Source organism: Seriola lalandi, unplaced genomic scaffold, assembly GCF_002814215.2.
Source record: "Seriola lalandi dorsalis isolate HSWRI2012SDOR001 ecotype SW California unplaced genomic scaffold, Sedor1 jcf7180002054680, whole genome shotgun sequence".
NCBI classification, from domain to species: domain Eukaryota; kingdom Metazoa; phylum Chordata; class Actinopteri; order Carangiformes; family Carangidae; genus Seriola; species Seriola lalandi.
Genome location: NW_019525233.1, coordinates 142,763 through 157,405, shown reverse-complemented (window position 1 = coordinate 157,405; position 14,643 = coordinate 142,763). Strand labels below are relative to the sequence as shown.

Here is a 14,643-nt window from a genome sequence, read left to right as displayed (position 1 = left end):
ACCCCCACCCCCAGCCTCTTCACCAGTTCTCTTACAACTTCCGAGTATTAAAATTTAAGACAGCACCGCGGCTTTAAGCCCTCTCTCGTCATCTTTCCCTCTTTGTGCACCGAGAAAACACAGATGTAAATACTCTCTAGGCTCATTTAATGGGAACATGGAAAATAATAACTATCTAAGTCTGTCCTACTGCGAACAAACTCCCATCCTGCTTCATTTCTAAGGCAGCTTACACCGTCTAACGTTAGTTTCTCTTCGTTCTAACCCTTTCAGGAGACGACGCTGTTTATCCGGTATCTATAACTAGTCGACTTAGGTCCAGTCAAATGTTAGAAATGCTCCTTGTGCCCTGACAGAGTGAACTGTATCTGTATTTTCTGTCTCACATGTTATTCACCACGACCACAGCCACCACCACAGGTGACGGTAATCTCAACTAAAAATGCAGAGCAGTCCGTATCGTAACGACAGCATCGTTTTGTTTGCGCAGATCATCGTGAAAATGCCCCTTTAGTTGGATCCAGTTTATCTGCAGGCGAGTGGGGGGGGGGGCGTTCACTACAGGTAATATAATAATAAACCCAGAGGACTTCCAGTGATGGAGAAATGTTCAGATTCTTGGCCTTGTCATCTAATGTAAGCAATAGCAGCTGATGTCTTTTAAGTTGTGTGTTCAAGTTTTGGTTTTTTTTTTTTTTAAAAGTGTATTAACCTATTTAATGCCACAGCTGGTCTTGAAATGGCGCACCAGTAGAGTTTTTTTGGTTTGAATGTAGTGTTTACTGTTACAGAACAAACTGTTTACTGAACTTATTTATGAGCGGGAACGAGGATGAAAAATACAGTTTTTATTGCACCGATTCTGCCTCCGTTTTTTTGTGGAGCGTCTTGCGCGCAGAATTTGTGAACTGCACTTGTCTGCTGCCTCACTACCGGTTTCATTTGGAAGTAAATGAACTACCTGCTGTTTCTTAGTCGACTCAGAGTTTATAAAACTCACTGCAAAAAAGTTAAAAAAACAAACAAAAAAAAAAACACAAAAAGAAAATATTAAATATTCCTATTTAAACATCACACACACACTAGTCCTGTTTATCCGTCTGGAGTTCTTTACGAGATGGTACACCTTTAAATCTACAGCCTTCAGTAACGTAATGTGAAACTTAGTGAAACATTAAACCTAACACTGACACTTATTCTTGAGGAACCATCGTTTTTGAGTTTCATTTAATCTTTATTCATTGCTATGTAATGTTTACGACTTGTACCTATGTATAAAAATACAAATAATAAAAAAAAAATGCACGTGTGAAAAGCCTTTCCACTTAGTTTGTGAAAACATTTTCTTCTGTTTTGGAAACGTAGAAGCACAATGCGCGTTGAAACCTTTGTTACCAGTGGACTTGATAAATGGCTTTTGTAAATTATTCATATTGTGATGCTGTAAAATAAACTAATTGACCTTATTTGTTTGTTTAATTGTTTCTTTCTTAATTATAACAAATCTTTCTGACTTCAGTCGCACTGAAAACTTTCTTTAATAACTCGATGTGGTAAAAAAAACCAATCCGTGGCTGTACAGGACACGATGACGTGCGATCACTTTATGGTGATGTTGATGATGCTGATGTCTTCGTACGGTTTGTCGGTCTTGGGGTTCACTTTGACATTGGAGATCCTCTGGACCGCCTCCATGCCTTTCGTGCACCTTCCGAACACAGTGTGCTTGTTGTCGAGCCAAGGCTGCGAGGAAAAAGATATGAGGAGTCTGTAACACTGGTGGCTTCATACTGTAGGTGTCAGTTATAACAGAGAGCCAAGTGTTCTCTGTTCTCTTCCTGGCTGCATCACTGGTGGATTTTTTTCAAACCTAGTTTATAATTAATGACCACTGCTCACGAGCAGCACCCTGAATGAATGTACTCCCTGAATCAAAGACAACATCGCCAGAATACAATCTTCTGTTGCCCGTTTGTAAAGTCCAACAACACCCAAGCAAAGGAAGAAAGAAATGACAATATGTCAGTTTAGGACTCACACACTGGAGCGCACCTTGTCAAAGCCTCCCTCTTAAATTTAAGGGGTGCAAGATACATTTCTGTTATAAAAACAGCTCAATTTAAGAGCTATTTTTAATGTATGTGAAGTGTTTTGCTGGATATTAATACTGCCAGTAGCTGGAATGAAAGAAAGGTGGAAATTTGGGGAGATTGATGGTTTTTCCCTCTTTTGCCTGTTTTTTTTCTCCTCAATCACTTAAAATTGGTTCATTCAGTGTTTCACAGTTTATTACACTGGTTTTATTTTCTTTTGGCAAACAAAACGATAATTAGTTAGAGTTAGATGCAGAAAATTCATTCCACTCTGTTAAACATGAGGCTGTTGCTAGGAGACGGTTAGCTTAGCACAAAGACTGGAAGCAGGGAAACAATAAAAACTACCAATACCTCTAAAGCTCACTTACTATTGTACCTTGTTTGTTTAATTCATCCAACCACGGACTGTTGTTTTTACACTGAGAAACAGGCTAGCAGTTTACCTCTGTTTCCAGTCTTTATGCTAAGCTAAGCTAAGCTAACTGTCTCCAGGGTGTAGCTTCATATTCAACAGATGTCTGGCAGAGGCCGTAGTCAGGTTTGTTGTGGTGAGTTACTAACAGAGGCGACTTACAGTGGGAACGACGGTGACGAAAAACTGTGAGCCGTTGGTTCCGGCGCCTGCGTTCGCCATACTGAGCGTGTACGGGCGGTCGTGTCTCAGCGTGGCGTGGAATTCGTCCTCAAACTCTCCTCCCCAGATGCTCTCTCCCCCCATGCCTGTTCCTGTGGGGTCTCCTGTCTGAATCATGAAGCCCTGCACACAAGAGACGCAAAGACTTAGACTCAGCAGGACAGAGCTGCGGGTCAGATGTCTGATCGACAGATAAGAAAACGTACCTTGATTACTCTGTGGAATATGTGGCCGTTGTAGTAGCCGTTCCTGCTGTGAACGCAGAAGTTCTCCACAGTTTTGGGGCATCTGAACAGAAAAGAGAAAAGTTCTGTTTATATCTTGTATAAAATTAAAGAGGGCTTCTGAACAAAGCCAACGTGTCCATGCTGGAAACCTACTCCACAGGGAAGAGCTTGATGTGGATGTCGCCCATGGTGGTGTGGATGATGGCGCTGTCAGACACTCTCTTGGGGCCCTCGGCCTGCGTCGCAGCCATCACCTCCTCCTTCGAAGGCTTCTCGTTAAAGATGTCTCTGTCCGAGTCGGCGCTCTTTGTGTCCTCCGGTTCTCTTTTTGAGAACTTCAGCGAGGAGAACAGATGCATTAACGGAGACACTAACAGGAAAAAAAAACTGAAGTTTTATCGTCTTGATGCTGAGTGTCACGTGATCTCACCATGTAAAAGCGGTTCTTCTTGAACGCAGTGCAGAATATGGTGGGGTCGGGCTCTACGTTCTCTAAGGCAGGGTTGTCAGACGCCTTCATCTCCACAGTGGGGGCCACCTGCATGGCCTTCGCAACCCCCTGGAACAAACTCAGCTGCACCACACGGATGTTCTCCAGCTTCCCGAGGATCCGCACACACCTGAGGAACAAGATCCAGAGGAAGTTATTTTATATTTGACCTCAACTAGGTTCTTCACGTCAAGAGAGATCGGGGACTTCAAGGTTTAGTCAACCAGTCAATCAACTGTGTTAAGAACTCTACTGATAATGAGCAATATGCGGTTCTGACACAAGTGGTCAAATATTACTGTAATTATAATTACAGCGAGGTTCTTTAATTGATTTTACTTGACTTGTCTTTTATTTTATTTTTTTTTAACTTTACTTGAATTTGTTTTGGGTTTTTTTGCCTAAATGTTTTTCCATTTGCTTTTATCATTTGTGGTTTAAAATTTTTTGCCTTTGTAACTTGGCTTGACAGACACTAAATTTTATTACTATCATCAACATCATTTGTATTTTTATTATTAACTCCAAAATTATTATAAATTTTTAAAAAAAATCTATAATAATATAATTTTATTTTTTTATATATATGTGACGTCTCAAAAACACAAGTACCTTAGAAAAAGACAAACTGAAACAAAAAACACGACAGTTCAACAAAAAATAAATAATTAAAAAGCAATTTTGAAAAAGTTGGTTTTCAAAAGTGATTCTAAAAAACCATCTTCCCTTACATAATAAAAATGAATACATGAAATTAAACATTAACTTTCAGACAAAAACAACAGTGGTGCTACTTAACAAAGTAAATGCCACATATTTAATGACAGTGGCCAGAGGGCGAGATATGTGAAACCCTGAAGCTCTTACTTTCTCCACCTTCATATGAACGCACCTGTTGGTTTCCACATTGATGACCTTGATGCCCAGCATGGTCCCGTAGAGCACAAAGTGTCCGGTCTCATCAAAGATGATATTTGTGAGCCGGATACCATCCACCTTCTCCAGCTCTCTCTCCACAGCCATTCGCCTCCCAAACTCCATGTCAGGCAGCTGCTGCCTCATCTGCTGCAGCTCCGTGAACATCTTAACACACAAAGCATGTGTGATGAGCATGTGAATTCATCACATCAGTAAAGATTCAGGATGAAACACATGTGAGAACTTACCGTTAACGATTCATCGAACACTCTCATCAGTTTTCCGGTTAGAAAACGGAAGATCCTGACTTTCCTGTCGGAGGCAATGGTGGCCATTTTCTTCCCATCATAAGAAAACGCGAGGCTGGTGGGATATGTTTTGTGTTTTGCAAATTCATACAAGTCTGTGTCTGTTTTGTATTCCCAATCCACATGTTTGGGGAACTTGAATTCACTTGGGAGGCCGGTCCAGTATTCAAGCATTCCCGCTTTGTCAGCTGAAACGATGACTCTATATTTGGGATTCAGGCGGATTTGGGACAGCGGCGAGGAGTGCATTTTGTCGAAGACGTGGAGGGGCTCGTTGTCCCCTCGTCCATCATAGACAAAGATCTTCCCTGTGGATTTTTCCGAGCAGGCCACTGTGGAAATGGCATCCCCGGGATTATAGATCCACTCACACTGGCCTGGTTGAAAGCTACGTAGAGAAGAGGAAAAAAAATCTGTCACTACATCCTTATCCTGTCCTTCATGTTTACAAATTATACCTGAAGTATACTTTATACTTTGTAATTTAGACTCACCCCAACTTCAGCATATTGATCATGTCAAAGTTGACAACATCAAATACTTTCATGGCCTGATCATCACCAACAGAACATAAGAGAGCCCCTTCAGCACTGGCTGCAATGCTTTCTATCACACCTGCAGAAAATGCAAAAACAATGTCGGTATTCATTATACCATATAAAACAGTGCAAAAACAGAGGATAACCAGCGTAACACTTTGCCATGTAGATGTCTGAAAAGAGATTGTGATCGACTCAATTCATACCAAGATGACTTCGAAAGTGTTTGACAAACTCTATTCCCTCATCCTCTTTTTTCTTCCAGAACTTGACATGGCCGTCCTGGCTGGCTGTGATGATAAAGTCTGTCCTGAAAAGGAAGGAAATTTACTTTGATCAGTCAAAAAACTTGAGGCGAAGTGATTTTCATAATAGTATAATTCTACATTCTACTCTAATTTTATATTCATTTCCTTGTACATGTGTTAGTGTGAGGATATTTTGGCTGTTAAGCTATGCTTTGAGTTTCTCCTTTCAAGATGTGCATGAGTTTGAGGTCTGCAGGGTCTCGACATAAAATATTTATAGTAATAACAATATATAACTATTCTTACGAAAGTTGAAAATCAATGCCCATTATTACAGAATCACTGTAATAAGGCCCTATCACACAAAACATTGGACATTTAACACAAACAAATGGCATTTTATTCAGACAGGAAATCAGATTGCCTGTATGCAACTTCTTCCACCACCAAGCTAATGATCAATTTTAGTGAGAAATCACTTACTTGGAGCAAACTAAGTGTGTGATAACATCTCTGTGCATGTAGCTCCTTTCATACATTGCAGCTGAAGGCAGGTTGTCCAAGTAGACACGCTCATATTCCAAAACTGAGAAAAACAACGCAAAAACATCCAAAAGTTAGCGGGACTCTGGTTAGCATTAATTAGCTTCGTTTAGCGGGAGTCGCACATGAATGAGATTTAGCCAGGTAATTAACCACCAGAAACCGACCTTTCCTTTTCTTGGCTTTTGTGGCTTCGCTTGGCATGGGTCCGACCCATCCATCGTCTTCTTCATTTCCATCTCCACCCTGGTTTTCATCTGCTTTTCGTTTTAATTCCACATTGTTTTCAGACTCCGCCATTGCTGCCGATTTTCAGCACTGTCCTTTCCCAGTTACGGTACTTCCGGCCGGGGCCTCGACTTCTGAATTCTTTCTTACTGGTTTGCAGTTTCGGCCTTAACATCCTGCCATAATTTGTTACAACCAATAAATTATTTTTCTCGTTATTTTACTTTCATTATTTAAGGTTTTAAACGAAGGTCTATATCAGAGTGTAACTAACTGACTGTAGTGGAACAAAGTACTTCGCTGTTTCTGACGGTTGGTTATCATGGAACACTTGGGTCAAACCAAAAGTCAACTTTAGGGGAGTTTGCGATTATTGCTTGAATTTTTCTGTGAGTAACACAGTTGCAAATTGATACTCGTGTAAAGAAATTATTTACACAAGTTATAAAAAAAACAAAATGACTAATTCAAATGTTAATTGTTGCGAAGAATCAAATAAATAAATTTTGTTTTTATTGAGAATCCCCCATGTTCTCGGAAATAAACAATAAGCTCACATGTATAGTCAACATGGCTGTAGACACAGAAGTATAAAATTTGTTCGTTGTAAACCAAGCTAATTTAACAAAAATATCTTCCATTATATTTTTATCGTCTGTAAGTTTCAGTATATAAAACACCATTTTCTTGCTCTGACGACAAACACAGCTGTGGTGTCAAAATGAGCAATATTTACATTCAAGAGCCTCCAACAAATGGAAAGGTGAGCGCGACTTTTTGCAATTTTAACTTTCACATTTTTCTTTTATACTCATTTTCAACAAATTGCTTGAATACATACTTCCGTTTTAGAGTTCGTAACGTCGAGTACGTTTGGCTTCGTTGCTATGAACGATTAAAATGCACGACTACAATTCTGAAAGATGCAGTTATAATAAAGACACTTTTAACAGTCATTGTATCAGCTATAGCTAACATTATTTTTGTCAGATTCAGTGTTAGAGTTGTAGAGCAGTTATTTTGCCTTACAGGCCATAGGTGAGTTGGAAAATGTGGTTATAATTACCTATTTAAATGTCCCACTTTTTGATCGTCTCTCAGGTCCTGTTGAAGACCTCAGCAGGTGATATTGACATTGAGTTGTGGTCCAAGGAAGCTCCTAAAGCATGCAGGAACTTTGTGCAACTGAGCATGGAAGGTAAAAAATAAATCATTGCCAATCAAATGACTCACTGTATCTTCGAACAAAGCAAAACTACACAAAAAACAGTCACCCATCAGCTTTTATACTTCAAAAATACATAAGAAACATGCAGGAAAATGTTTGGAAACTCTTTTAAAAAACTTCTGCGTCCACTCTGAAGTGTGTTTAAAGCAAGTTATGTTAAATATGGAGTAGTGTCATTTAGAATTAGAGTTGTTTAGTGTATCTGTAGGATTTCCTGATTTGATTCTGCTACCAATTTGAAATAAATATATTACCAACGTATCTTCTATATGGAAATCTGAAATAACATCAGAACACGTGCTTAACACCCTGGTGTCTCGGTGCAACAGTCTGACCATTATTATAAGTGGTAAAATATCGATTCATATTTATATTTAAGAATGTTATATTTCAGTAGATTGTGGTTTACGTTGCAGTCTAAGCAACTCGTATGTATTTTACAATAGCTTCACAATCATAAATACACTTTTCATGAGTTTTCATATACATTAAGATTTTTTAATTTTTTTTGTTGGTCATGCTTCATTTTACGAGACCATAAGTTTCCTGGAAAGAATTGTGCAATTTGGTTCTAATTATAGGAGAGAAAAAAAGTTATTTTTTGAAAGAACTCAGTTTAAACCCAATTAAACAGTCATTTATTTATGTTTGCCTGCTGACTAAAAGACTCCCTACTTTACGCCAAGAATTAATTGCAGTTAATTAATTGGAAGTGTACCAATTGAATACTGTCTAAATTTTCATTTTTCCTATTTCCAAATTACAAAACTCTTTTCAGAAAAAATTTCTGGAAATTATTATGAGAATTGTTTTTACAGATTACAGACCTGGAAAATGAAAATGTTATATGTCTCTGTCGTCTAGGTTACTATGATGGCACAATATTCCACAGAGTGGTGCATGACTTCATTATTCAAGGTGGAGATCCCACTGGAACAGGGACGGGTGGAGAGTCCATCTATGGCCGGACATTCAAGGTTGGATATATATATATATGTTAACATATGAATCCTGATGACCAATCAAATACCAGGAGAATCTAGCTGACACTGAAATCAGCTCTCTTACACTGGAATGAATACCTGTACGTTTTCTTCCAGGATGAATTTCACTCCAGATTGCGCTTCAATCGAAGAGGTTTGGTTGCCATGGCGAATGCTGGGCCACACGACAATGGCAGTCAGTTTTTCTTCACCTTGGCACGTGCAGATGAGCTAAACAATAAACACACCATATTCGGCAAGGTACTTCTGAAGAACGGGAGCGATGAATACATAAATAAGTCTGTCCCCAGCTGAGTGTTTGCATCTTTCAACGGCTCTGCAAGGTTTTTGAACTGACCATCAGTTTTATTCCCAATGTAGGTCACAGGAGACACAGTTTATAACATGCTCAGATTAGCAGAAGTTGAATGTGACAATGATGAAAGACCTCTGAATCCCCACAAAATAAAAACGGCTGAGGTATTTTCTTGTTCCTCTTCTTTTCTTTTTTTTTTTCACTTTACAACTTCTTCCTTTTTAGTACCTGTGTTTTAAACACTGACACAAGAAACCTTTTTTTTGCCTTTTCCAGGTGCTTCATTCTCCTTTTGATGACATAATACCTCGTGAAACAAAGAGAGCCAAAAAGGAAAAAGACAAAGAGGAGGGAAAGAAATCACAATCAAAAGCTACAAAGTGAGAGCTCAGTTTTTATTTCTCTTTTTTCTTTTTGTAAATTTTTTCTTTTCATCATCTTTCCCTGTTTCATCTGCCTCATAAATATGTGGATGTCAGAAACATTATAATCATCAACAACCACCCGAAGCAGCCACGTACGCTCCGACAACGAGACCACATTCCACTTGCTGCACGGCTAAATTTAGTTCTTGTCTGATCCGTGTTGTCACTGACGCTTCAGCACTGAAACTGTGTTTTGGTTTTTGTAGGAACTTCAGTCTGTTGTCGTTTGGAGAGGAAGCTGAGGAGGAAGAGGAGATGGTGAATCAAGTCAGCCAGGTACTGGTGTCTTTACAGACCATTAGAACATGGCCACGTCTGCTATTGAACCTCATGCCAGACAGTCACACATCACAACTACAGGCAGGGAGTCTGAGTCACATCTTTACTGAGCGAGTCTAAACAAAGTGATTGGTTTGGAAATACCAGTGTTTCCTTTTTTCAGATGTTTTAGATAATAAAAATGACCAGGACACCTGAGAGTAGCTGCATGTTTCATATCATTTTTACATGAAACATTCAAAATGTTTTATCTTATTTAAGTTGTTTAAATTGCACGTGTTTTTTCTTTATTGAACTTATAAAAAAAGTTAAGTGAAATTTTCAGAAAGTTGAGTTTGCTTTGGAATTAAACAAATGTTGCATCAAGTGTAAAAACATTGTTTGTGTTTCCTCAGACATTCAAGGGAAAAAGCAAAAGCAGCCACGACCTTCTGAAAGATGATCCGAGGCTGAGCTCTGTCCCAGCAGTTAATAAGTATGTACAATAACTAATTAATTAATAATGATTGAATCCTCGATTTATCCTTTTAAACATGAGCCCATGTCTGTTCTACTTTAAAAGGAAGAAAAAGAAAGGGACACCTGGAGATGCAGCCGAGGTGAGTCAGACAACAATAATGAAAATCTGTTGAAATTCAATCTGTTTCACTCCCAGAGTCTCTTTTATCTGAACGTCAGTTTCACTGCGTTCTTCCAGGCGGACGATGATGAGGCCGATGATGATGTTGAAGATGATGCGGATGAAGAATACGACTCGGATGAGAGAGAGCGGATGAGGGAGCTCGTCAGTCAAAAGCTGAAGAAAGAAAAGGGCGCGGAGAAAGTGACGGAGGCCAGTGAGGAAGAGCGAGGGAAGAAGAGCAGCCGCAGGTATGGCAGCGCTCTAACTCTCAGTCTGAGTCTCTCTGAGGCTTCAGGTAGAAATATTAACTATGTCCAACAAATATAAATTGACAAATAACAGCTTGTTGTTGTTGTTGTACTTGTAATGTGGCGTAACAACCAGGTGGGGGAGCTGTTGAACTGTGTGATACAGACGAGGCGAGATGGAGAATTCCTCTCCTGTTGAATTACAACAATAAGACGAGAAAAGGCCACGCAAACTTTGTTTTTAATGACAAGCAGAGCCTCAGGTAAATCTAAGTTAATGACCAACAGTCTGGTTTAATATCACATAAAGGGAAAACAGCAAATCATCGCATTTGAGAAGCTGGAACCAGAAAATACTTGGTGTTTCTGCTTTATTGATTTTCTCTAAAAGGTTCATTCTCTCCACCAATTGTTTCAGCTCCTCACTGAGTTAATGTTGAAATTTCAGAGCAACTAGAACGAGCTTCAGTGATGAGAATGATTCATATAATGTTCAGACACCCCCGAGGCCCAGACTCACCAAAAACAATCATTAACATGTATTAATTACTGCCTCTCTGCAGCAGCAAATCCCCCCCACAACAGCCATGGTTTGTCTGCGGGTTTCTTTGATGAGGTCGTGGCTGGACTGTCGTAGCAGTCTGACGAACAAATTGATCTCCATTTAAAATAGTTCTTATTTAAAACACGTTCTTCAGCTTCTCTAATCGAGCACATTTTGCTGTTTACAAACAGTCAAACTAAAATTGTCAGTCAAATTCAAAAACTTTAAAAGAAATTTGTTGACATGAGTTGGTTGTGGAGGAACACATTTAGATATTTAAGTCCCCATAGCTAGATTGTTTTCATTATCATTGAATCTACTGATTATTTTCTCGATTAATCAATTACTCTTTGGTCTTTAAAGTATCAAGAACAGTGAACAGTGTCTCAAAGATAAAGACTTTACGAAATATTAAAGAAAAGCAGCATGTCCTCACATTTCAGAAGCAGGAACAAGAAAATTATCAACAAATTGTCCCCAAAAATGATCAACGGCACTTTCATCCTGAATAGCGTTTAATAACAGAAACATCGAACACTGTGAGAGCGGTGATGCTCTTGAATGTCACTTCAGTTCTTTCCCTATTGAAATGTAGTGTCAGTATGTGGGTGTCCATCCAGTTGTGGCGTGAAGTGTAAAAAAGTTTGGAGAAAACTGGCAGCAGAAAATGCCAATCAATGTGCGTTTTCCATCTTCTACCACTGTCTTGTGAACAGCCGGAGGCTCTAAAAAGCCTTTATTGTCAAAAAAACAATGTGCTTGGTGCATGTAAGTTCAAATAGGCAACAAGTAAAACTTCAGACTGTGAAAAACAATGTCTGTGACGGAGCAGAAGTGTCAGTTGACATTTAGGTCGCAGGTTTCACGTACATCATGATTTGCTAAATTTATTTTTTATTGCACTTTGTCACATTTTGCTTTTATCAATACATCTGTTTTTTACACCTCCGCCGAGTTCCTCCTTTTATTTCCTGTGTTTATGCAACGTTTTAAATGTGCAATTTGAAAAATGTGCATAAAAACAGGTGGTTTGTCACCGCACCTAATTCTACACACATATACCAAACACACACACACACACACACACACACACACACACACACACACACACACACACATATCTCAGTTGTAGCTCACTGGACCAACATCAGTGGACCTGCTATTTGAAACAGGAATGTTGGCACTCAACGCAAATTACTTACTGTGCTGAAGTAGAAGCAAACAGTGCCTCTGTCTGAGCCAGCAGTGTGAGTGAAATGAAGGTGAGAGTGGAAGGTGATGGTGTGTGTGATACAACGCTCGTATGAAAATGACCTGAGGAGAACGAGGAGCGAGCCATTTATCTTTCATCTCTCTTTGATGCCGAGGGGTTCGGGCCAGTTATTTCTCCTCCATATCCTCTTAACAGGTAGCCCTCAACACACATAATCAACATACCCTTCTCTCATTAGTGCTAATGGGATAAGGAGCCGGCCCCAAGTCAGTTGTGTGTATGTGTGTGTGTAATGTGTGTGTGTGTGTGTGTGTGTGTGTGTGTGTGTGTGTGTGCGTGCCCTGACTGACAGCCAGCCCAATGCAGGCAGACTGTAGTATATTAAACACAAGCGCAGATTGTTTTGCTACAAGAACTGTAACCCAACACAGTGGTTTGTCTTGGCAGCGAATCAAAGAGCAGGCTGGTAGGTACAGTGTTAGTCCGGGACAAAGGGGGCATTGTTGCAGAGGGAGCTCTGCTCTCCCACCGTTGCTTTGCTTTGGGCTTTCAGCTGCTCTGTGCACAAGGAGGAACACCAACTGCTATCTAGTCACCTGGGAAAAAAAAAAACAAAAAAAAAAAAGCAGCAGAGAGGCTGTTAAAAGCAGCCACTTTTCTCAGCTCTGTCTGATCAACTTTACTAATGCAGGGCTTTTGTTGTTTGTTCTTTCATTTGATTCCTCCCACACTCAGACATACAGTATGTAATGTGTGTGAAGGACAGTGCTTCAGTGTCTGCAGTGTACTCAGGCCTCAGTCAGGGGAAAAGTAAGTTACAGTGCTGACTGTATCTTTCTTCTCAAAGTCAAGGCTGCTTGAGACAACCTTGAAATTAGGAGTCTCCTTGAAACCAAAATAGTTTTTACATCAGGTCAAAACTATCTTATGTTGCTATCCAGCAGCCAGATGATATTCCACTGCAATATTCCATGATTGCAAAATGCTTGGACTTGTTCACATTCACGAGCTAGTTGCCAAATAATGGACCGAGAAAATTTTCAGACTTTAAAGATCAGTCGCAACTGGATCGGAACAGATCCTCTTTACACTGAGTCGGGCTCGGCTTACTGTGATGTCTGGTGTTGTTTGGTAATTCTGGTTAAGCTTTTATGCTCACAGTTTGACACTTCTTTTATGTTGCTATTGATCAAATCTGCTTTTGCTGTGTTTGAAGTAGGCCCCTTTTAGAGGGGGGTTGCTTTCTAAGAGACAGTACTGAATGAAGTCCCAAAAGCAGTGTATGTGGTAGTCGCCACTTTTGTTAAACCCGACGGGGCATGACTGGGGAAGCAAAACGCTTCCATATGGCTGTGGGACACAGTGTGAGCTGCCTCTGCCAGCAGGGCCTGGCTCCCTCTGCTGTCTCCGGTAATCGCTTTTCAGTTACTGCAGGCTGAAGACAATGACAGAGCTGCTCTTCCTGTTATTTAGATCACTTGTTATCACATACTTATAAAATGGTGTATACAGTTTATGGCAGCAGACTTTAATAATACAGGTGGAAGGATTTTAATAGAGCTGTTAAGAAATCAAGTTGCTGTCACGGTTATCACGTCATCCACATGAAGTCCCCAACGATGAATCAGAAAGTAAATGTGCCTAAAGGTGTGTGTGTGTGTGTGTGTGTGTGTGTGTGTGTGTGTGTGTGTGTGTGTGTGTGTGTGTGTGTGAGAGTGTGTGTCCATTAGGTACACCTGTACAACTCCATGTAATCCACTACAACAGATCTACCTCAAATAATTAACTCACAGTTCATGGGAAGTTGTGATAATTCGTCCGCACGTTTATCGCTGAGGTTGTAGTAAGTGCTGTTGTTGTGCTGGTCTGTATTGTATTGAAATGTGTTTCTAATGTTCTTCCCCCCCTCATGTTTGTGAATGGGTTTGGCAAAAAGAAACTCAGTGTAATCCAGTTCAACACCACTGCGAATACCTCTCTGACAGTATCAATCAAAACTGAACAGTGTTTGTAAAGGTAGAAATTACAGCTTTTGTATTGTGTTACATTGGTTTAGATTTTGCGGGCGTCCCCAGTAAAGTAGCCACTAAAGCAATGGACTGTGTATAATAACTTATTTTGAAGGGCAGTATCTGATGATTGTTTTCATTGTGGATTGAGCTGCCAGTTATTTTTCTCCAAAAACTCGTCTGTCTTGTCTGTCACAGTTTCCCAAAGCCTGAGAAGACGTCTTCAGATTTCTTCTTGTGTCTGACGAACAGTTTACAGTGAAACCGCCACACGGGAGAAGCTGCAAGCAGATAACGATTGGAGACTGATTGATCATTACAGTAATTGAGGCTTAATTTTCTATCACACCACTCAATCAATTGACTAAAAGTTGCAGTTGCAGTTTTCATCTCCTAGTTTTTGGATTTGAAAGTATTCCTTCAGCCTCGTGGACAGTGGAACTTAAATGGGACATCAGACACTAATTATCCTGACCAAGTGGCCGTTTCCCCCGGTGCCGTTTCACCGTGTATTAATTGGCTGCACCTGTCTCTCGTCATCGGTC

The 14,643-nt window shown here is 40.0% G+C and overlaps 2 protein-coding genes across 2 annotated transcripts in view; one reads left to right on the top strand and one right to left on the bottom strand.

Moving 5' to 3' along the window:
- Nucleotides 1-1,522: 1,522 nt before the first annotated feature.
- Nucleotides 1,523-6,343, bottom strand: ppwd1 (peptidylprolyl isomerase domain and WD repeat containing 1). Its single transcript, XM_023422265.2, has 11 exons — nucleotides 6,171-6,343; nucleotides 5,944-6,046; nucleotides 5,419-5,522; nucleotides 5,168-5,288; nucleotides 4,614-5,061; nucleotides 4,340-4,530; nucleotides 3,388-3,577; nucleotides 3,111-3,292; nucleotides 2,937-3,018; nucleotides 2,671-2,853; nucleotides 1,523-1,743 (listed from the first exon to the last, which is right to left on the bottom strand). Exons 1-11 carry the CDS (start codon nucleotides 6,301-6,303, stop codon nucleotides 1,600-1,602), a joined length of 1,881 nt encoding a protein of 626 aa, XP_023278033.1. The 5' UTR covers nucleotides 6,304-6,343; the 3' UTR covers nucleotides 1,523-1,599.
- Nucleotides 6,344-6,796: 453 nt separating this feature from the next.
- The window catches only part of cwc27 (CWC27 spliceosome associated cyclophilin), a 29,133-nt gene continuing 21,286 nt past the window's right edge, over nucleotides 6,797-14,643 (top strand). The window contains exons 1-10 of the mRNA XM_023422337.2: nucleotides 6,797-6,994; nucleotides 7,333-7,429; nucleotides 8,324-8,436; nucleotides 8,560-8,703; nucleotides 8,824-8,922; nucleotides 9,035-9,138; nucleotides 9,390-9,459; nucleotides 9,858-9,937; nucleotides 10,025-10,061; nucleotides 10,160-10,332. Of these exons, the coding sequence (XP_023278105.1) occupies nucleotides 6,953-6,994; nucleotides 7,333-7,429; nucleotides 8,324-8,436; nucleotides 8,560-8,703; nucleotides 8,824-8,922; nucleotides 9,035-9,138; nucleotides 9,390-9,459; nucleotides 9,858-9,937; nucleotides 10,025-10,061; nucleotides 10,160-10,332 (959 nt within the window). The 5' untranslated portion in view covers nucleotides 6,797-6,952. The remainder of the gene's footprint in view (nucleotides 6,995-7,332; nucleotides 7,430-8,323; nucleotides 8,437-8,559; nucleotides 8,704-8,823; nucleotides 8,923-9,034; nucleotides 9,139-9,389; nucleotides 9,460-9,857; nucleotides 9,938-10,024; nucleotides 10,062-10,159; nucleotides 10,333-14,643) is intronic.